Consider the following 24158-nt stretch of genomic DNA (forward strand, 5'->3'; position numbering starts at 1 on the left):
AAAAAAAAAGACTACTATTCCTTTCAAAATTAACCCTAATATTTTTACTTTTTACATTATATCAATTACTCTTTATTATCATTCAAATAAAAAAAAATTAATGTTTTGTATAAAAAAATGAAAAAAAAAAAAATTGTTTGTAGTAATTTTTTTTATTTGAATAGTAATAAAAAGTAATTGATATTATATAAAAAAAAAAAAAATGTTAGATTTGATTTTAAAATGAATAGCGAATTTTTTTTTCTTTCTCATGTACACAGCCTTTATTATGCTACTTGTAATCGAGGTGACCCCAAAAATAGCACGTGCGAAGTGTACGTACTAGGACCCGTGGGACCCTCCAGCTGCTCTCTACCACGTGACGTGACGTGGTAGAGAGCAGCTGGAGGCTGCATCACTTATGGCAGCTGTCTCATACAATTACCGTTTGCTCCTCTGAGCGAAGTCCACGCAAAAGTCTACCCAAGTCATCTTCTGATCAGAGTCTTTGTTGGACTCTGAATTCCTTTCGAGCGTGGTAGACATGGCGAGCGAGATTGATGATTTTCTGATACAAAAATTTTGCAATGAGTTTGAGGAGAAAAAGAAAAGTGGATCCAAAATTCGCCTGGAAAGCCTGTTTGGGGAAATTAATGATCGGCTTAAAAGGAATCCTCAGTCCTCATCGCCGGAGATTCAAATGAGGGAAATCCTTTACAGCCTGGACGATGTTTGGACCGAGTGCCAGGTAACGTCGAAGAGCAACAAACTAGCCCGTGATCCCTTGAGGGGGAAGTTAAACAAGATCAAGGATTCTATTCGATTTTCAAATGGTAACGCACAGGCTCAGCCGAATAGCGACGTCAGCAGCTCGGTCAGGGAGAATCAAGTTCGTCGCCGGAGCTCTCGGTCAGTTAATGCGTCCAACGTTCATGGGTTTGATGACGATGTAATCTCGCTGGAAAAGGTACTTCTCAGGCCAGGAAGTGAGGGTCGTTTCAAGGCAATAGGCATCACCGGTATAGCTGGTATAGGAAAAACCACACTCTGCCAATCATTGTTCAGTAAAAAGGAGGTGAAGGACTACTTCTTTCCAAGGATCTGGGTATGCATGTCAGCACAGACTGGGGATGATGAGGACGAAAAAGTAGCGATCCTCAAGAGAATGTTGGTGTGCCTTGGAGTAGAAGATGAAATCATCGACAATTATTATGGACATAAGGAACTACTATATGCTCTTCACCTTCAATTGCAGGGGAAGAGATATCTGATTGTGTTTGATGATGTCAGGGGCGGGGAGATAGACAAATGGTACGAAGAGCTGAGTTGTTCGTCTACTTGGGATGGAAAATGGGATGCTCTTGCGTATGGATTGCCAAAAGGGTGTGGGGGAGCAGTTATTGTGACTAGTAGGAATGAGGAAATAGCAAAGAAGATGGTTGGGGGGGAGGGAAACCTACATCGGCTTCTACCCCTTTCAGAACCAGAGAGCTGCTGGCTTATATTCATGGAGGCAGCTGAACAGGACATTAAGAAGCTCAGCACCTCCGATGCGGGAATTCAAAAGAAAGAAATCTTTAAAAGATGTGCGGGCCTTCCATTGACTGCAAAAATGATGGGTCAGATCGTCAAAAAACAACAGGCACAGGCAGCAGCTCAAAATGGAAGCAATCAACAACTCCCAGTACTGGGAGCAGCTCCGAATGGAAGCCTTCAACAATTCCCAGATCAGGAAGGTGCGCCAAATGGAAACAATCAACAACAGGCAGAGGGAGCAGCTCAAAATGGAAGCAATCAACAACTCCCAGTGGGAGCAGCTCCGAATGGAAGCCTTCAACAACTCCCAGATCAGGAAGGTGCTCCAAATGGAAACCATCAACAACTGGCAGAGGGAGCAGCTCCAAATGGAAGCCTTCAACAACTCCCAGAGGACGGTGCCCCAAATGGAAGCCATCAACAACACCCAGATCAAGAAGGTGCCCCAAATGGAAGCCTTCAACAAAATGGAAGCCATCAACAACACCCAGATCAAGAAGGTGCCCCAAATGGAAGCCTTCAACAAAATGGAAGCCTTCAACAACTCCCAGATCAAGAAGGTGCCCCAAATGGAAGCCTTCAACAACTCCCAGAGGGAGAAGCTTCAAATGGAAGCGGACCGTAACAGTATTCTATATTGTAGTTCCTGCTTCTCTTGCTTTTGATTTATCTTCTTCAAAGTGTTTAGCTTTATGTTGTCATTTCCTTTTGAAATCAGATAAATGTTGCCTTTGTGTGTGCTGATCACCCTGGTCTCTTGCTTTTGATTTTTCTCTAGTTGTGTGACAATATAAGCAGTACCTGATTCAATTGAAGTTATTGAACAACCTTGAGCAATTTCGGTAGCAGTGGTTATTTTAACTATGAAAACTATATTTTTCAACTAGTATTATTTATGTCTATTAAATTTAATGATAGCACCATTTATTGGGGGAGATAAAAATAGACGTGGCATTTGAATCACGGAATCTAACATTTTTTATGATATTCACATTTTAAAAAATGTAATGCCCAAGGATCAGAATTTTTAAGAATATGACTATTCTCGTGTTTAGGAATGATGATGAATCTCATAGGCTTTTTGGGAATATGTTGCCGCGTATGTAGGAGTTCTTATTTATTTTCAAAATAATATTACGAATGTTTCATCCAATTTTTCCTTGCAATTTGCAGTTTCTACTAAGCAAAGAAAAAAAAAAAAAAACACTCATTTTGGTCATAAATCTAGAGGGAGAACCTCAATCAACAAGAAAGGGACTATTTGGGTGCTTCTTGAATATCTCTCTTGGCTCATGTGTAGGATCGTCCATGTAAAATCGTAAAATCGTGGAAATTCAATGAAGGTGCAGAGATAATTCGCTCTTGACAAAAGCCAAAAGGTAAATATTCAATAAATGTGTTCTCAAGAGATAGCTCAATCAGTTGTGGACCACGCTTAATGAAACAGAGGTCATTAGTTCAAATCCCCATCTCCTTTTCCTCGTGTGGACATGTGATGTAGACAACAATGCCTGGGAGTATATGAGGAAGACTCAAATGGATGATCGTGTGAAGACGCCCCGAAAGATGGTAACACGATCCCAGACTCGCGCGGCAACAGAAGTAATTCCTGGAACTGTGATTGATCGCACATTGACTGCGATCGAACGCCCTGCATCTGATATGGAGATGGCCGTCCCTAGTACCGCGAACGATCCATCCTTGCATCAACGATCGAGCGCACAAGTCCCTGGAAGTGCAATCAAGCCTACGAACGAGCACACGGTCGAGCGCACAAGTCCCTGGAAGTGCGATCGATTGCCCTATACCTGTGATCGAGCGCACTCGGGATAATCTATGTTATTTTTCTGCTTTTATTTGCTTTAAATCGACTTTATTCACTTGTTTTACTAAGATTAGGGTTTTGGGATCCTTATTTCCGTACTTTATTAGTATTAGGAGGCTTGGGGCTATAAATACATGATTATAGCCTCTAGAAAAGACAGATTATGTTATTTGATCAGTTTTCTCTAAATAAAAATTAATCAGAGGAGTTTTCTTCATATTTTTCTTTAAAACCTTAGATAGATTCTATAGTTTTGAGAAGAATTCTTAGATCCTTGATAGACTCAAGATCTACGAATTATTTATCATTTTTCTTAAATTGTTTTATTTGCTTCCCACCTAGTCGGGCTGCATCAACATGTAAAAAAAAAATCAACAAATGCTCTAAAGGCATATTTTGGCTACCTCGTGCGGTTGCAACCTGCAAGCATTAACGAATATCCGTCGTACGCCAAAACAATTTTTCTCTACTCAATTTAGGCTTGTTTTCTTCTTTATAAGGTAACAAAGGAGAAAACCAAGATAAGAACCAAAAAAAAAAAAGGTCTGAAGATTCATTAGTCTCAAGGGAGAAGAGGGAAAAAGTGTTTGGCGCGCACAAGAAATATAATGGTATAGGTCCCATAGGATGCGCATTTTTTGTGATTTGAAAAAAACAAAAAAAAACAAATAATTTTAAGTCAAGGGAACGTGTATATCTTTCTATGAAAACGGATCTACATTTCCAGTAAAATGCACTTGAGAGGAAATTCACCTTCTTTCTACTTAAATGCAAATAAATAAAATAATCTTTTAAAATTTTCAGAATCCTAAAAAATTATTTTCATCCAAATTTTCAAAATCCTAAAAAAATTATTTTCTTCCAAACGCTCGGCTAAAGTTGTTTCTAAACAAAATTGTAGAAAGAGATAATAAATTGTGGCTATTCTATTTGCATGATTATGATTATGATAGCACTTGTTCACCAAAAATTGTTTAAGAGGTGCCTAGACAGCGAAATCTGCAGATGAGTCCTTAAGATTAATTGAGCCACAGCTAGACCGAACCCCACCAAAACATTAATAATTCTAAAAAAAAAATAATTTTAATTAGGCTTATATAAATAATTCTTTATTGCAAAGAGTCAAGTCCACACCTAAGTATAACATCTTGATATAATATATTTGAGTATCATCTTTAAAAAAATAAAAAAATAAAAGGGTAGAAGTGGGTTTTCCTTCAAATCTAATAACGACAGTCAGCAAGTCAACAAGGTGGTGCTGGAGGAGTAGCGTTATCATATTCTATTGATTCTTCCCCAACGTTATCAAAAGCAACCAGTGTGAAAGATGATTCTTCCCCACATGGTCCCCCTCCTCTCACTAATTGATTCTTGAATCCTGTTGTCACCTGTAATTGTTTTTTGGTCCACCTTTTAATGCAAAAGACTAAACACTTATCGACACTATTATAATTCAACCTGTAATTGTTTTGTGGTCCACCTTTTAATGCAAAAGACTAAACACTTATAGACACTTTTATAATTCATCCATTAAGAACACATGATGTTAGTAGGTTCGACAGTGGCTCGGTGCTCGTTTTGTGGTGGTTTGGCGGTTTGAGATGAAAAAACTCAAAACTCCAAAAATAGTTTACGATATTTAACAACGTAAATACTGGAAAATATTAACCAAAATTAAAAATGAAGTAAATTAAGAAAAAGAAAAAAAATCCAATTTATCACCAATGCCAAACACAATTGAGTTGAGTAACTCGAGAGCAAGCTTGACCCAACATATCTAAAGTCTATGAACTCCAAATTCCGACCAGCAACAAAAATAATCGACTTAACACAACCAAACAATGACAATAAATAGAGTATCTTCCAAGTTATCCATCTACAAGGTAGGTAGTTGCTACCAATAGACCTCAACTCGAGGGATCAACATTCAACTCTGAAAAGACATCATTAAACATGAGTAACCAGAGTCCGATAAATAGAATAGATAATCAGGTAGAGGAAATACATATTTCAATTATTTGAGAAAACATGTAATTCGATGAGAATTTTCAAGTAGGAAATGCATTAAGTTTTTTTAATTTTTCTTTTCAGAATTCCACTAGTTAATTCCTTACCTCACTAGCGAGCACAATCTTAGAACTCCCCATTGCGTGCCTCAAAAGAACTCAATTAGATTAGAGAGTTTAACTAAGAAATGAACAAATCTACCGCAATAGATACCATAAGTAATTTTCTTTCTTCTTTTTAAATGAAAATAAAGCAAACAGAAGAAAAAAGGATATAACTAACACATATAAAGGCTAAACACTTAGAATTATGGGCTTAATTCTTTTAACTCTTTATGACAGTACCTAAAACCAAAAGAAGCAGCACCTAAATTTCCATTCAAAGTCTATCAAAGGCTAAAATATATAGCTACCCCAAAGAAACATATATCAGTTTTAAAAACCAACTTAATCATTCCTTCAAACTTCTCAAATAGGGTCACATCAACCTCAATCTCAATTATGTAGGCTCAATTTCATTAATTAACTTCTAGGTTTTAAAAAGCCCCAAATTTCACTTTAAGTTCCATCTTCATTAACATAATATTCTCAATTCAACTACGATCTACTTTTAATATAATCTCCAGGAAGTTTTAAACTTCAAATTATAGACCTCATATTCATGTTTGAGCCACCAACTTTTGGAGCCAGGAATCAGAGCAATGACACCCCAAATGGGCATAACCATATAACCATTTGAATTCTTCAATTAATCTCAAATCACTCATAACCAAAATCAGTTGAAGATACAAAACCTGTTTTAAGACCTCAATTCCATAGTAGCACAATCAATTCAAAGAAAACCAACCCGGAAAAACAAAATCCCTAAAAGGCCTAACCACAATATTCCTTCAAATCACACCAATACAAATTAAATCAAGTTGAATAAACATCACAATGTAAAATAACGAACTTAGAAAACACAGCCAGTATTATTCAAGTTGACAAAAACAAATCCAAACGAATAGGGAATAAGATACAAGAACAGAATCCATGAAGGCTTCCTTCCCATTCCGGGTTGCCTTTCTTGTCACTCCCACTTGAAGCTAGTGACAATCATTCCTGACCCTAACATCATTTCTGAACTTGATCTCTTAATTTTATATTCTATTTCTAAGTAGGATCATGCATTGAGGCATATAAGCGCGATAAAGCAACCACTATTTTTTCTGATAAAATTATCCAACCACTATGTTTTAGTTGTATGTAATTTCTTCAAAAGAATGTCACATGCTCCAATGCTACAAATAACTTTGCACATCGTTCCAAATAAGGATGGATGGAGATATACAAGAAGCTAATGCAACTTAGTAAAATCCAAAAAAGTACACACATGAAACAGAATTAAATCCAAATAAAGAGGGATGGAGATATACAAGAAGCTATTGCAACTTTGTCAAATCCAAAAAAGTACACACATGAAACATAATTAAATCTAAAAATTGGGCCAGAAACATAACATACTTTTGATAGTCTGGCAGGACTTATCGAGGTCTTGGCGTCAGCCTGATTCCATTCTCATTACATGGAAAGAAAGTGAGTTTAGGGCATTTGTATTTCTCCAAGTAATTCAAGTGTGGAAAAGATGACTGGAGTTCTTTCCAATCCATCTTTAAGTCACTCAAGAACCTCAGACGTAGTACCTCAACATTCCACTCCTTATTCTCCTGACCTGGGCTTAGATTTTGGAGTTCTCCTCCTCTGATGTAGAGTTTCTCTAGTATCGGAAGTTTTGCAGGCAGCAACCAACTGGGTGCTTTCTTCTCAGGGTAACACTTGAGATCCAGTTTCTTTAGTTTCTTAAAACCTTGCAGATCTGTGGGACCCTGCTCTCGTTTGTTAAAGGTGAATGCTCTAGAAAAATTCTTAACCAATCTTCCTGCTCCCTTGTCCTTCTTTTTGTTATCTCGACGATTCTCTGAATTCATGGTGCTTCCTGCCATTGGTTCCGCTACACCCTGGTCTTGATTTTTGTTACCCCCACGGTTCTTTGGAGTTGTGATGGTTGCAGTCGATGGTTGTGCCGCACCCTTGTCTTGCTTTTGGTTATTTCCACCGTTCTTAGGACTCGTGGTAGTTGCTGAAATTGGTTGTGCCACACTCTCGCCTTGCTTTTTTTTATCTTCACTCTTCTTTGGACTCTTGGCTTCTGCAATTGATTGTGCCACACCCTTGTCTTGCTTTTTCTTATCTCCCCTCTTCTTTGAACTTGTGGTGGTTGGTGTCATTGATTGTGGTTCACCCTTGTCTTGCTGAGGATCACTGCCTGTATTGCTGGGAAAAGCTCCCCACTCAATTGTAAGTTTTTCAAGATTTTCAAACGTTCGAAGATTGTTTGCGTCCTCTTCATTGGGGAAATCCTTCGTGTTTGTGTAGATGCTCAATTTCCTCAGCTTCTTCAATCCTGACAAATCAGTAAGAGTACACGCTTTTTCATTTCAACGGTCACCAATTACAAACCCTTTAAGGACTCGGAGTTTTGAGAGAAACTTAATCTTTTTGGGAATGTACTCTAGCAAGTAACACTCGGATATATCCAAGTGCGTCAGATTCTCGAGTGAGCCTATTCCATCTGGAAGCTCCTCTAGAGTGTGACAAGCTCTAAGATCCAAGATCCTCAAATTTAAGAGCTTACAGACAGAATCAGGAAGCTTGGTAATTCTGGAAATTCCTTGAAGGCTTAAAAACCTTAAAAGTTTCATATTTTTCAACCCTTTCAAGAATTCAACGCTCTCTACTTCAATATGATGCTTAGCTGAGGTCTGCCACCTTCCCAGATAAAGAACCTTGACATTCTTCAACTTTGAGAACCACTCCGACTTGAAAAAGTCAGGATACGGCTCATTGACATTGAATATTGTTTGCAGTTTCTCTAGATCCAATTCGGCGCCACGTTTCTCTGTAGCCGATTCGTTGAAAAATTTCACCAACTCCTGAGAAAATCCATTGACTAAATACGCCCGGTGAGATGTCTTAAAATTGGTAGTGGGATTCCATTTTTCGTTATCAAAATCAAATAACCCAGCTTCTTTGGCAAGTACAATCACCACCGAACGAATACAAGGATTCATCTTGTAACTGTCCACGACTAACCTGTGCTTCTCATTAACGGGCTCAATGCAATGCTTCTTCGCCAGCTCTTTGAAGATTCCATCAGCAACTTCCTCAACCGACCGCCGTTCTTCCAAGGTTCCATCATCAACCTCTGGTCTAACAAAGCCTTCTCCAACCCACCAATAGGTCATAAACCTCTTCTTCACAATCTCATTTTCCGGGATTAAAGCAAAACACAGCAAGCACAGCTTTGTTGTGGACTCAAGACTCTCATATACTGACTGAAAATCTTGGAAAGCCAAGCTATTCCGAAATCCCATGTCAACATGTAAGACAGGCAAATCATCAATCACGTCCAAGTCATCAAACTCGGTGCCACCCCGTGTGTACCGATGGGCGTCGGATTTATCGGAGGACAGCTTATAGGGTAGCGGGATCCGGAGCTTCAACTCCATCACAATCTTGTCGATCGCGCGAAGCTTGGCTCGGAGCTGCTTGGGTCGTGAGGAAACATTGGGTACACTAGTTCCCAAAGCGTCGGAGCTGTGTAGTTTAAGTTTTTCGAGGAGGCCAATTGCTATGTCCTCGAAGCCCTTGAGACTCTTGAAGGATTCTCCTATGTAAATCAGATCTTTACTTAACTTCTCCGCTTGATTTTCCATTCTCTGATAGTCGTCCTGGCTAGTGTGGCTGCTTCCGTCGTTGCCGCTGTCTCCGTTGTTGTTGCCACTGTTGATGTTGACAGGTCGGTTTCGGGAGAGGAATTCCTTGGCTTGTTTGAGGCTCTCGGCAACGTCGGATATAACCAAATCCTTTGACTCCGCAACGGAAACTGCGCCAGAAGACTGATCGGACGAAGACATCGGGTTGAAAACTTTCCGGAAAAAAAAATATATATATATATATATCAGAACGGGTGACACAAAATTTCGGAGCCAAGATCTGCCATCAACGGAGATCAAAGCTGAGGTTTATAGCCTTTTTCTGCAAAATGGCATTAGGTGAAAGCTGGGTTTTCTTTTTTCTTTTTTTAAAAAAAATGCGAAATCCGGTTAACTCCAATTGTTGATTCAAGGGTCCGAACAAAACAAAGTTTGTTGAAAAGTCAAAAAGCTACGCAAAGCTGTCTCTCGGCGTTCGTACTATCCCCAGATAGATAATTAGCATTCACTACATTTTTTATTTATTTATTTTTTTTTTATAATTCTTAAATTACACAATTTGGACCGTTTTCAGGCCAAAACGTCGAAAAAAAAAATCATCTATTTAAAAAAGATGGTATATTTGAAATTGTATTGAAAAATAAAGTTTTAAGTAAAAAATGTGCTTTTTTTTTTTTTTCTTTTTTTTTTTAATAATTATTATTAAGTAAATGCTTTATTTCTAAGCTTTTTGTCAAAAGTGTGTTTTAATCATTTTTAAACTTTTTGAACTATTAAAAGTGCTTTCAATTTTTTTTACTAAACATGCATTTTTTTTTTTAAATAGACTTTTTGAGTGTTAATCGCATTTTTAGGCTCTTCAAACACACATCCAAGGAGACCCGAAGAACATTCTTAGCAATCTTACTAAACTATTTTTTTTAAAAAATTATTTTGGTGAGCCAAATCACTAAAATTCACAATTAAAAAAAAAACACTCCCCAAAAGTCTCAACAAAATAATATGAAAAAAACTTTATTTTACACCCCTGAACCACCGAGCGTTTTGAAAAGACCTCCATAAATTTTAAAACCCCCAATTTAATCCCCTAAACTTTTAATTTGAGTCAATTGACCCCTCTGTCAGATTTATCTGTTAAATTTTAACGATAATGCCTAAAAAGACCAAAATACCCATTAATTTTTTTTTATAACTTTATCTTTTTAAAATTTTTTAATTTGAAATTAAATTTGAAATTTTATAAAGCTTTATTTTTAAGTTTTTTGTCAAAAAGGTGTTTTACTCATTTTTAGGTTTTTTAAATCTTTAAAAGCGTTTTCAGTTTCTTTTACCAAATGGGTACTTTTTTTTTTTTTTTTTTAAATGAACTTTTTCAGTGTTAATCATATTTTTAGGCTTTTCAAACACACACCTAAGCAGACTCTAAGAGCATTCTTAGCAATCTTACTAAACTATTTTTTTTAATTATTTTGGTGAGCCAAATCACTAAAATTCACAAAAAAAAAAACACTCCCCAAAAGTCTCAACAAAATAATATGAGGAAACTTTACTTTAAACTCCTGAACCACCGAATGTTTTGAAAAGGTCTCCATAAATTTTAAAACTCTTAATTTAACCCCTTGAACTTTCAATTTGAGTCAATTGACCCATCCATCAGATTTATCGGTAAAATTTTAACGATAATGCCTAAAAAGACCAAAATACCCATTGATTTTTTTATAACTTTATCTTTTTAAAATTTTTAATTTGAAATTAAGGGTAAATTTGAAATTTTATAAAAAGTCAATAGTATAAATGTCATTATATCACTTTTAAGTTTTTAACGTTTAAAATCTGACCGATAAGTCAATTAATTGAAATTGAAAGTTTAATGGAATAAATTGAGAGTTATTATTTTCTCAAAACGAGCGATAATTCAGAGTGTAAAGTAAAATTTCTCCAAATAATAATTTTGGCTTGATGGATCTAAATATACTAATGTTTTCACATACATCACCAACATCTCCATTCCTACAGGAAGGAAATAAAGATACAGTAAGCACAATATCATGCCCATCCTCCTTTTATGTTTCTAAAGTTATACATGGAAAGAAGCCATTGGATTGACCTGTAAAAACAGAATTAAATCCAAATAAGGAGGGATGGAGATAATATACAAGAAGCTACTGCAACTTCGTCAAATCCCAAAAAGTAGACACATGAAACAGAATTAAATCTAAAAATTGGGCCAGAAACATAACATACTTCTGATAGTCTGAGTCATCCTGGGAGGACTTCTCGAACTAATGCAAAATGTTATATCTCTCAGCAGCTCCCTTTCCAGCTTCAGTTCTTGGCTTCAGCCCGATTCCATTCTCATTACATGGAAAGAAAGTGAGTTTAGGGCATTTGTATTTCTCCAAGTAAATCAAGTCTGGAAATGATGACAGGAGGAGTTATCCCCCCTCTTCTTTGAACTTGTGGTGCTTGGTGTCATTGATTGTGGCTCACCCTTGTCTTGCTGAGGAACACTGCCTGTATTGCTGGGAAAAGCTCCCCACTCAATTGTAAGTTTTTCAAGATTTTCAAACTTCTGAAGATTGTTTTCGTCATCTTCGTTGGGGAAAGCCTCCGTGGTTGTGTAGATGCTCAACTTGCTCAGCTGCTTTAATCCTGACAAATCAGCAAGAGTACACGAATTTTCATTTAGACGGTCACCAATTACAAACCCTTTAAGGACTCGGAGTTTTGGGAGCAACTTAATCTTTCTGGGAATGTATTCTAGCAAGTAACACTCGGATATATCCAAGTGCGTCAGATTCTTGAGTGAGCCTATTCCATCTGGAAGCTCCTCTAGAGTGTGACAAGCTCTAAGATCCAAGATCCTCAAATTTAAGAGCTTACAGACGGAATCAGGAAGCTTGGTAATTCTAGAAATTCCTTGAAGGCTGAAAAACCTTAAAAGTTTCATATTTTTCAACCCTTGTAAGAATTCAACGCTCTCTACTTCAATATGATGCTTAGCTGAGGTCTGCCATGCACCTTCCCAGATATAGAACCTTAATTTACATTCTTCAACTTTGAGAACCACTCCAATTTGAAAAAAATCAGGATAAGGCTCATTGACATTGAATATTGTTTGCAGTTTCTCTAGATCCAATCCAGGGTGGTCGCCCGGTAAGACGTCTTAAAATTGGCGCTGGGATTCCATTTTTCGTCATCGAAATCAAACAACCCAACTTCTTTGGCAAGCACAATCACCGCCGAACGTATAAAAGGATTCATCTTGTAGCTGTCCACAACAAGCCTGTGCTTCTCATTTACGGGCTCAATGCAATCCTTCTTCGCCAGCTCTTTGAAGATTCCATCAGCAACTTCCTCAATCGACAGCCGTTCTTCCAAGGTTCCATCAGAAGCTGTTTCAACCTTTGGGCTAACAAAGCCTTCTCCAACCCACCAATATGTCATAAACCTCTTCTTCACAATCTCATTTTCCGGAATTAAAGCAAAACACAGCAAGCACAGCTTTGTTGTGGAGTCGGTCAATTTATCATATACTAACCGAAAATCTCGGAAAGCCAAGCTACTCCCAAATTCTTCGTCAACATGTAAGAGAGGCAATTCATCAACCACCTCCAAGTCATCAAACTCGGTGCCAGCCCGTAGGAACCGGTGGGCGTCGGATTCTTTAATTGGATAACTGGTGAATGTCCTAAGTACTCTTGGTTTTGCAATCTAACGTTTGATTTAAAAATATAATTTTTTAAAATGCAGTTAAGCATTATATAACATTGTGATTTATCTGTTAAAATCTATGTTTTTAAAAACACACAATTTTATTTGCAATTTGAAAATGTCATTGTTTTATCTATATTTTCAAACTATTTTTTTTAAAAAGTAAAGCTATTTTATAGGGATCCGGCTTAGGTGTTGTAGTTAAAAAAATACAACACGGTGCTGTTAAAACAACCAATGATTGGGATTAAAAAGAACAAAAACAAAAAGCAAAAAACCAACGGTTGAAATTTTCTATAATTTGGGATCTTGTTAATACATTTGTTTCCTGTTTTTGGATAAGAATTTTTGAGATAGGACTTTTGTTTGAATCAGAAGAGCCAGGGATTTCAATTCAGCCAAGATATGCCATCAATTAAAATCTAAGTTAAACTTAGCCGCAGATCGAGCTAAGATATATATACTAGTGTTTCCACATACATCACAAACATCTCCATTCCTACAGGAAGGAAATAAAGATACAACAAGCAAAATATTATGCCAATCCTCCAAATAAAAGAAAAAAGAAAAAAGAAAAAAAAAGTTCTACATAGATATGAAGCAATTGGATTGACCAGTTCAGTCGATTCAGTTTACTTACCCACAATCAATTTTGCTCTCGCATGGCCCTCATTTATTTGGAACTGACTCCCTAAGCCAAAATGAGCCATTAATAACCAAACAAATGTGGTAAGCTCTCCTCCTTTGCTTAGTAGAGCAGCATGAGTATTGGCCCTGCAATGGCTGGCAGCATAAGACAACAATTCCACCCACATTTCACTCATTACACCCCATCTCTTTTTGTACTCCAACTTTCTTAGCTCTTTTGCGAGAATACAAGCATCGAACAACACAGATTTGCTTCTGTCTCCCTTCACAGCAACAGGATCCACATCAGTATTTACGTCAAGGATCATTTTACATGCCTGTTCTTGTACTTGTATTATTTTTTCTCCTTTTAATTCCTTTCTGGTAAAGAATTCTATGGCCTCGGCACATGTATCGCGGAATCTTATTTCGCCAATACCTGCTACAGCAGACATCATAGTAGGCTGCATAATTAGAAGATACAACATATAATCCGAAAGGATTTTACAAAATTCACGACGATTACTAGTGTCTTCATCACTACTCTCATCGATTGTTTGGGTATGATAGCAGAGATCTGTAGCAATATGCCATAATATAAGACTCTGATCAAAATCAACGTCCACAATATAATGCATCAACTTGCTGCTACCCTCCGTAGTCCAATCATTATTTTGTAGAACCCATTCTCCTCGGGCTGAACATATTCTCTTCGCAGTTTCAGGTTCATCTGCGAGCTCGGATTTCTTTTTTAGCTGAACAAAGATGAATTCCCATAGGTTTTCTTCAAATGGTTTCTTGGACACATATGCAATCGTATCATAGAAATCCTTCAAGTTTAAGAGAGAAAAACACTTACGAAAAAAACTAGCAAAGCGACCACGATTCTTTTTTGTACCATCCTTCAGACAATAATGTATCAAGTTGAATTGATTTAGAGATTCAGACCACCTCCGAAATAGGATTTGTCTAGCCCGTCCAAAGCAACTTGGTCTATTTTTCCCCCAGTTTATCCTCTTGAGCCTGAGATAGTATCCGAGGAGAGAAAGGAACCATCTCTTAATAGCTTCTATGCAGAAATTTCGCTTGGGTGAGTTCTGGATGGAAGCAGCAGTCCAATCAGAGAAAGCCAACATAAGGAGAGCAATTGTATCCAAGGCTATGGCACCAAAGAGCAAGGTATAGGTAATTCCAACATCAACCTTTCGAAAGCCATTCTTATCTATTGTATAGAAGAGTGAAAGAGCTATGACAACGGCACACCAGGATATAAATCGGACACTGTATCCACGATATGAATGCACCACGACAACCTTGGTATAGAGAACTTCATAGATGAAGTTGAGTTCAATCGCTAGCACTTTAAAGGCATCTCCCGGGGTTCTCTTTTCGAAAAACATTCGGCTCTCGTCACGCTCACGGAAACTAAAGATGAGATCCACGATGAGACCATTGAAGATTTTGAAGAAGCGATAAGCATGTTTCACCGCCTTAACATCATCATCCAGTGGGCCTTCATCTACTGCCGCATAACGTGCAATTTTGGACTCTTTATTAGGTTCTGGTATCAACTCTATCTGAGTTGGGAGTTTGGCCTCTTTCTTCGAAGCATATTCCTCCATGATCTTTGCATAGTTTGGCCCTGAGTCAGCTTCTTTAAGCTTCGATTTCCGGAATTTATCCAGATTTGCAAGAAATAAAGCATACGTTCGCTCAACATACTTGATGATTCCAGCGACAAACAGAAGGACAGTAGGTATCCATAACTTGTTTTTGGGAAAGGATTGATTGAAGACAAGGAAAGCAGCAGAAACCTGGCTTATGAGTCCAACCAAGTGCCTCAGCCAGAGGGCATTATCCTCCAGAGCAAAAGCAGTTATGGTATCTGGACCACCAAGGTGTAACAAAAGAAATGGAGCCCAAAATGCCAGAATGTCAGCATGATCAGCAGCAAGCTCAGCAGCATGCTGATCATAATTAGGTTGCTCACGATTTTGACGAATATCTTTTTGACTGTTGGAAATAAGTCCCACTGAAAAGTTAGCAGCCCAATCGGCCACCAAGTAAGCTAACCAAATCAACAAGATTACAAACCCACGTCCTGTTCGCTTTCTGAATGGTGCAAACAGAATTAGAATGGTCTGTAGTAACAGACTAAACAGAACGAAACCCCGGACGTTCCATTTATCATAGAACTTCGTGGTTCCGCTAAGGAAGGACATCTCCTTTCTTAATTGGTTGCTTATTTCTCTTTCTCCTTTCTTTCACCCCCTGTTGAACACGACTTTAAGCGTTAGTTTTTAAGTTGCTAAAACAAAAGCACCATTAATAACTGTACAATAAAACAAAATTTACTTTTTTTAAAGGCTCCAATATAGTAAAAATTTAATAAATAAATAATCTCTAGTTAAGACCCCTAATTAATTAATAATTTTACAATAAAGGTTCTTTCTAAAAGAAATTCAAAACTCTCATATATATATATATATATATATATATATATATATATATATATATATATTAAGGCTCTTAAATTATATATAGTAAAATAATATGTTTACAATATTGGGACCCTAAAATATCTTTAGATATGAAAATCATGTAATCAATTCATTTCTTTTGATGTGGACAATTCTCCATCATAACCATGAAAGTGAATAATTAAGAACCTCAATGTCATAAATTTTTCATCGCATATAAAATTCTTGAGAGGAATGTCTACTTGTTTACTTTCCTATTTTCACATTCATGAAAGTTGCATAACTTTATTCAAAGTAAGAACGTCAATTTCAATTAAATTGTCAATGATATGCAAATCTTAAATATAAAAATTTAATTAGTAATTTTACATCTTAAAATGCGAGAAGAATTCTTTTCAATAAAATTATAATATTAAAATTAAATATTAACTTGAAAAAGAAGCTTGCACACTCTTTTGAAAATCAGTGTCTTTTTTATTTTTAACTATTCTAAAGCTTTTTATTGAATTATTCGTAACCATCTTCTTTTATCTATTGAGTAAATAAGGCAAAAATAATATTTGTTTTGGTTGCATCAGCAGTCAAGCACTATTTGCTTCTTAGAGAATATTATAAAAATTATATAAAATTGGCTTGTAGAAAACTTTGAGAGATATATGTTTAAAAAAAAGTTGGAAAGTGTTCATAATCAAAGCAAAAAATTAAACACTTTAGATGTATATAATTTATTCCATGATTATTTATATATTTGTTTGTTTCTACTCTATGATTGTTTATCAATTTGATTTTCTCTTCTGTAATTATAATTTAACTTCAAAAATTTAGGTTTATGAATTACAATGTTAAAATTAAAAACCATCTATTCAAAAGAAAATAAGTTGACATTCCAAAAAGTAATATACCGTTGGATTTTAATGACGAAACTTCAAATCTCAAAGACTACCCTCTTAAATCTCTAAGGGTTGCAGCTAAAGAACATCATTCTAAAATTCTAGTTGTGGGAACCTAAGGGTTGCAAGTGAAAAAATATTTATTTTCTATTTTAAATTGTGTTTACTATATTTTTATTTCGGCCCCTTCAATTGTAAATTTCAAACTCCGCCATTGGCCTTAAGCCTCAAAGTGTATCGAGTTGGCCCTTCCACAATGTTGATATAGTAATTTTAACCAACCCTTATATCAATCTTTGTTTTTTTTTAAAAAAAAAAAAAAAAAATCAAGGCCGGGTTGGTTAGGATTGCCATAACTCAATTTATATATAGTTTTTTATGATAGTAAAAACATGGTTACTCAATATAATAGTTCGTAAGAGTTGATTGCACGTTAGAATATTAATCAAATGATTAAATCAATTATTTTTTATTGCTTAAGTTTTTGGGATAAATGAAGATTTAATATGGTATTAGATCAAAATTCATGAGTTCTAACCTTATCTCTGTCATTCACTTTTCATTTTCAATTAAATATTTAGCGTGTTAGCCTCATTCATTAAGGAGTAGTGTTAAAATATAAATTAAAAGATTACCCCCTATTTCAATTTAAATAGTTTAAGTGTTGTTTGGTCCAACACGTGTAAGGAAGTGTTGAAGTATTAATTAAATGATTAAATTGACAATTTCTTGTTAACTTAAGTTTTAGGACAAATAGTAGTTTAACATAGTATCAGAGTAAAAGTCATAAATTTGAACATTATTGTTGTAATTCATCTCTCATATTTTCAATTGCATATTCTATTTGTTGGGCTTGACTTATTGAGAAGGAGGAGTTTGCCAACATGTGACTAAATTTATCATTTTCTATCGACTTAAACTTACAAGTGGTGATTAAACATGGCATAATATAACGGTTCAATTATGGACAAAAAGTTTGTTAACAGCTTTTCTATAAGAATAATTGTATCAACACAAAACTAAAATAGATTATTAAAATGACAACAACATGAAGACTAACTCTATGGACAAAATATAAACACAAGGATTGCATAAATACGTACAATATTGATGGCAGGTGCAAGGTAGCTCTTATAGAACATAAAAAGGAAACATCACATACCTTAGCTCGCAGGTTGCTGCGTATATGAGAAAACAATTGCAAAGAATAGCTAGGGAACTGAATTTTGAATCTCAAGTTCTGTCGTTCAAGATTTAATTTGAGGTTTGAGAAAGTTCTATATCTCCACTTACTTTGTATTGGCTCAGTCACACTTATATATATAGGCTCTGGGCACCGACAGCATTAGCTATGCTATCTTGATAATTGTTCTACAAGCAAATGCAGCAATTGGTGATCAAAAAGGGCAAAAAGTAATAATTTTTTTTAAAAAAAAAAAAAAAAAATTAAAATTTAGAGAAAAATATGTGAATGCTCTACAGATTTGAACCACAAGCGATATGGATTGAGATTTGAAAAAGTTTAAAGGCTTGTGGCAGAATCTCAATCTCATGATTGTATGTGCTTTTTCATTCTTCAAATTATGGAGGTGACCTTTATACTATATCAAGTTAAATTGTAGGACCCTCTTTTGCTATGTGATGTACAAGCATATATAGCTGCCGCGGAATAAAGAGCAGAGGTATCAAAAGTATATATATGTCTTATGTGAACTTTATCTTTATTGAATAATGTTATTTGATAGACTATTATACAGAGTGTTATATAATTGAGATGACGTAACAGTAAAAATTAGTCTTTAATATTTTCTTTATAAGTACTAATTTAAGGATTAATTTTCAGGTATTATTATTTGTTTGATAATTGGATATAATTAAAATTTCGAACTAAACGAGAACAGCGTGTGTGATAGGTATTTTTTTAGTCATATTTCAGTTGTATTTTTTATTCCACTAGGAATATTACCTTTTCACTTTTTTATTTTTATTTTTATTTTATTTTTATTTTTGTCTAGCTAGCCATAGGAAGGCAACTCTTATCTCCATAAGGGCATCAGTAAGAAATTCTAAAAAAGTAAACTGAAATGAAGAAAGAGTTATAGTCATGTGACATCTCAACTTTCCAGTACTCTTACAGCTAAGCTTTGCTATCAAGGTCCCAAACTGATCAAGGAGAAGGAATAAAGAGAAGAGTGGCCAAGTTCACTTCTCAGTATCTATGTGAACTTTATCTTTATCATGTGTCTTTTAACTTTATCTTTTACTAAACTAGAAAATTGATAAATGATCTTTACCATTACCTCCTTCCATGATCTTATTATTGATTTAGGAGACCCTACAATTTAAAGAAATCGTAAATTTTCAAATTACGGAATTTAGATCATTTTTAGGCATTGAAACGCTTGCAAAATGCCACTTATTTAAAAGGTGGCATGTTATCGAGGTAGCAAAAAATCATTTCTCTCTCAAAATGCTTCTTTTGCAGAGACACTTCTTCAGAAAACCAAAAGATAGTTTTGGTTCGAAGCTTTTCTAAGACATAGAGAGCAAGATCCTAATAAAAATATACTCAATTTTCAATTGTAAAATGCCAACTTTCTAATAGATGTCATTTTCCAAGTGTTTTGGTTCCTAAAAATGACCTAAATTCCGTAATTTGAGAATCTACATATTGTTTGAAATTGAAACTTGAATAAATAAACAATAAAAAGTCACTACCCACTCTTGTCTCTTGCCATGTGTGTGCCCATTTACTCTCATTTCTTAAACCACAAAACAAGGATTAGCGGTCTCTTTTCTCTGATTCTAAAAATTTTGAAATGCAGGTTTTGCATGGGTAAGGCTGTAAGGGCCAAAAAAATTAATGGGTATGGACCAAAAAATTTAAGAATAATAGGACCAAAATGTTTTATTGGATAGGGCCAAAAAATTTAAAAATATGGCCAAAATTTTTTTAGTAGGCGCTAAATGACTAAAATTAAAATTTTACTTTTTTTTTTTTTTGCTTTTTTAACTTACAATTTTTTTTTTCCTTATTTTGGGGGTAGGGGGCCATGGCATATGCCGGTCCGCTATAGAGTGGGGTTAGGATCATATGGATTTTGTGATAGCTGCAAAAAGTTGGAGCAAGATGGGAAACCTAGAACCTATGCTGCGGAAGAATTTAGAGCCCTTCATGCTGCCGAGTTCTACCGGGATTTACTGATTTAGGCATGAGGAGTATAGTTATGGAAGGTGATGCTCTCCAAATCGTTAAGGGTGAAGTAAAAGAGCACGCCGCGTGCTGTGTATCAAGGTCCAATCGTTAATGATATCAACTTAAAATGACATAATTAAGACAATTACTGGAGGATACTCGAGAAGTGTTTAAAATGGTTTTAGATTGACAAATATCTCGCGTCCATTAGCTAGGTGGGAAACTCTGTTGCGCACGGTTTAGCTCAAGCGACAATTAAACAAATCCTAGATCAGGTTTAGATGAAAGACATCCCTCCTTGTAGCTCTCATATTGTTTTGTTGGAGCAAACTGCTCATTATAAGAGATGAATAGTTAAGCTAGCTAAATAAACTTTCTTAAGTCCAAATATTCAAATGATAATAATAAGCATTAGCACTAAATAAAAAATCATTATATAAGGCACTAAAATAATAATATTACCTCTTCAATAACCTAAATATAACATTTTAAATTGTTTTAGGGTGCCTAATATTGTTAAATAGGTCAAAAAATTTCGAACTTTTTTGTTGTTTAATGTCGGTTTTTCATTCGATCTAACCATCACCGTACGTAGGGCATAAATCAATAGTTGTTTAAATTTAATAAATTCCTCTATACCCTTTATTTTTTATTATTATTATTTAAAAATTAAAATATAATGAAAAACAGGTCATTGCCCTTAATTCTTCAAACAACCCAGAAAAAGAAAAAGAAAAAAAAAGTAGAAAAGACATTATTCCTTTTGTCTCAACTTCGAAATATGTAAAATTTCATGAAAAAAGTGAGGGGTGCAATGAAGTTGTTGAAAGACATACGTTTGGTCTCAAACATTGTCGATGAATTTTACTTTAAGAAAATAAGCATGTGACTAATTGCTATTACTAAATACATAGTAAAATTAGCATTCTTTTTAAAAAAAAATTTTTTTAAAATTTTTTTTTTCCCCTTACAAAGCTCTTATTAATCCAAAAATTGATTTTCACTATTACATTATGATAGTTGTATGATAACCCTATAACAATATACTAAATTGTATTACTCATTTGATATATACTTAAAATTCACAATATCACGTGCATAAAGAATCTAATATATTTTATAATTTAGGGGCAGGATAAAATTTGTATGTAATACACTCGCAAGTTATAATTAGTTCAAAACAAAAAGGAGAAAGTCCACATGCTTCTCTCAAACTAATATTCAATTGATAATATCTCTCTCAAACTACCAAAAATTGTCAATGTCCTCCAGTGGCGAAAATACCTTTAATAAAATAATAAAAAAAAATTATAAAAAAGAATCTTCAACTAATAATTTTTTAAAAAAAAAAAAAAAAAAAAAAAATCAAGGATGTCCACATTTAAAAAAATCAGTTTTTTATTAAAAAAATAAATTAAATTATATATATACTCCCTTTTTTTTTTTCCAATTTATATGAGTATTTTTGTTTTATTGAAATTTTAGGGTAATTTTTTTTTTTTAATGGCTTTGGGAGAGACATTGACATCCTACATTTAAAAAAAAAAAAAAAAAAATCCTTTTGAGTTTGGGTAATTCTATCCATCATCCCCTTATATATCCTCCAAAGCTTATATGAAGTGATGTTCCCAATCAGAAAATCAATTTAACATGATCAACCATGCCATAGAAACTTTGAGGGGTGATGACATGAGCAACCCTTTTGGAATCTATGTTGTTAAAGTTTTATATTGTCTTAAAACTAATTCGAAATATAATTAAACAAGAAAAACGTGTATGACATGTACCTTTAATTGAGTTCCATTTTGATAAAATATTATATCAACTTTTCACTTTATGGTATTCCTTCTTTTCTTCCAAACTTCTACTACCTCACAAGCAAGGTATTGTGCTTTTTTTTTTAAAAAAAAAAAAAAAAAGTTAAAAGAAAGAAAAACAAGAAGCAAGGTATACTATTTTCATCTAACAACACTAAGAAGAACTTCAAAAGGAGGGAAGATCTAGATCTAGATCTTCCCTCCTTCCCTTTCATGGTAGCAGTGCTCGGCGTCTTCTCTGTAGGCTCCACCGGTCTTTGTTTCTGGCGGGTTGCTTTAAATCTAGTTTGTAGATTTAGATCTAGATCTAGATATAGTCTCTTCAACCTTAAATCTGATCGTTTTTTTCAGCCAAGGCGTGTCTTCCGAATTGATGTCTACGATGCCGTGCTTCTTGTTACGGGTCTATGACCCTGTAATAAGATAATTTAGTCCAATAGAATTAGAGTTATGCTCATAAAGCATAACTCTTTTAGAATAAGGTAAGTGATTATTGTTTCTTAAGAGAATAATAGATTTATTAACCTTATTAGGAAAATAAAGAGTCTTGCTCATAAAGCAATATCTCTAGTAGAAAATATGAGATTTGTCTCTCATTAGAATTATATTTTCTATTTATGTGTATTTCTATTTCTGCAATGTAATAGTTTATATAAACTTAAGAGTAATCAATAAAATATATGAGAAGTTTAATATTCAACTCTAGTAGTTGTTTTAGGAGGTTTAGGTTTCCTCAAACTACCATAAAATTAGGAGGTTCAGGATTCCTCAAATTATCCTATCACAAATCTATCATTCTTGCTAATTATTCATCCCTCGTTACAGAGGCTCGTAACACTTCTCCATTGCTGCTTTTGGGGGTTTTTGTTTTTATTTTTTGTTGTTATTGTTGTTGTTGTTTTTATTTTATGGTCCTAGCTGTTGGACTGAAGACGTTAATAATGCTTTTGGCTTTCAGGTCGAGAGGGAATGGTTTGGGTGTGAGTTTTTTGCTCATACTTAGGAAATTGCTTCCTGTCCTTCCAAAAGGAGTCTGCGTTAGCAGATATGTTCTATAATCTGAAGATCGGACTGTGATAGCGAATGTTTGACGTCATAGATTGGTTTTTCATTGTAAGATCTGTTATGTTTTCGATTTTTTGACGTGTAATCTTTTAGCTTTAACTATGATCTTGCAGAACTATATATTCTGTGATTGTAAGAACTTTTATGCTTTTGATCATTATTAATAAAATCAAATTGATTTTCCCTAAAAAAAAAAGAAAAAGAAGCAAGGTATACGTATTGTATTTTGGAAAGAATCATGCATGAATAGAACTGAAATGAGAATAACACGGTAATTCCAAGTCAAAATTTAAATCTACTCCCAAATGCTAGAAGTCAAAAAATTCTTTAAATTTGACCCATATTTTTTTACATTTAACTATTAGATTTGTACACTTATATGTACATCCCACATAAATTAATGGTAAACCCTACAAATCTAATGGTTGATTGTAAGAGAATATGGGCCAAATATATGAAATTTATTGACCCCTAGCATTTCTCAAAAAAAAAAAAAAACTGGAGTTTATTAGTTTTGTCCAAAAGTATTATGAATTAAGGTTTGATCAGGTGTTAATTTTTTGAGTGATTAATTATGTCTTAATAATCATGGTGTGACGAGCAATGTTATAATATTAATTAAATTATTAAATTTACCATTTTTAACTTTTGGAACAATTGATGATTTAACATAGTATCATGACATTTGTCTTGAATTCAAATCTTGTTTCCAATACTGATTTTCAATTTATATTATGAAAAAATATAATTTAACCCCCCAAACTATCAGCCATTTCCATTTTAGTCTCATAATGTTCAAAAAATGATAAAGTAGCCTCCCAAACTACCAAATAGTTGCAATTTGGTTACTCCGTTAGTCATTACCGTCAAAGAGGATGAAAAATTCAAAAACTACGTCATTTTTACAAGGTTAAGTTACTAAAATGCCCTTTTGAAATTTTTTTTTAAAAAATGCCCGCCAAAACGACGTCGTTTTGAGGAAAAGAAAAAGAAAAAAACTAGTGGTTTCCGGCCACCCCATAGGTCATGGGGGTGGCTGGGCGGCCAGCCCCATGGCCTATGGGGTGGCCGACGAGCCCCAGGCCATACGGGTGGCTGGGCGGCCACGCCGTGGCCCTATGGGGTGGCCGGAAAACACTTTTTTTTTTAACCAAAAGAGCATTTTAATAACTTAACTTTACCAAAACGACGTAGTTTTGAATTTTTCATCCAATTTGATGGTAATCACTAACAAAATGGTCAAATTGCAACTGTTTGGTAGATTGTAG

The 24158-nt window shown here is 34.7% G+C and overlaps 3 protein-coding genes across 3 annotated transcripts; all 3 read right to left on the reverse strand.

The window, feature by feature from the left end:
* Window positions 1-6721: 6721 nt before the first annotated feature.
* LOC132170858 (uncharacterized) lies at window positions 6722-9268 on the reverse strand. Its single transcript, XM_059581986.1, has one exon. The coding sequence runs from the start codon at window positions 7611-7613 to the stop codon at window positions 6870-6872; it is 744 nt and encodes a 247-aa protein (XP_059437969.1). The 5' UTR covers window positions 7614-9268; the 3' UTR covers window positions 6722-6869.
* LOC132169952 (disease resistance RPP13-like protein 4) lies at window positions 7824-9302 on the reverse strand. The gene has a single exon (XM_059580890.1). The coding sequence runs from the start codon at window positions 9300-9302 to the stop codon at window positions 7824-7826; it is 1479 nt and encodes a 492-aa protein (XP_059436873.1).
* Window positions 9303-13259: 3957 nt separating this feature from the next.
* LOC132172041 (uncharacterized) lies at window positions 13260-18044 on the reverse strand. The gene is made up of 2 exons (XM_059583466.1): window positions 17975-18044; window positions 13260-15713 (listed from the first exon to the last, which is right to left on the reverse strand). Exon 2 carries the CDS (start codon window positions 15662-15664, stop codon window positions 13448-13450), a length of 2217 nt encoding a protein of 738 aa, XP_059439449.1. The 5' UTR covers window positions 15665-15713; window positions 17975-18044; the 3' UTR covers window positions 13260-13447.
* Between the last annotated feature and the right edge of the window lie 6114 nt (window positions 18045-24158).

The sequence above is a fragment of the Corylus avellana genome, chromosome ca2 (genome assembly GCF_901000735.1).
Source record: "Corylus avellana chromosome ca2, CavTom2PMs-1.0".
NCBI classification, from domain to species: Eukaryota; Viridiplantae; Streptophyta; class Magnoliopsida; order Fagales; family Betulaceae; genus Corylus; species Corylus avellana.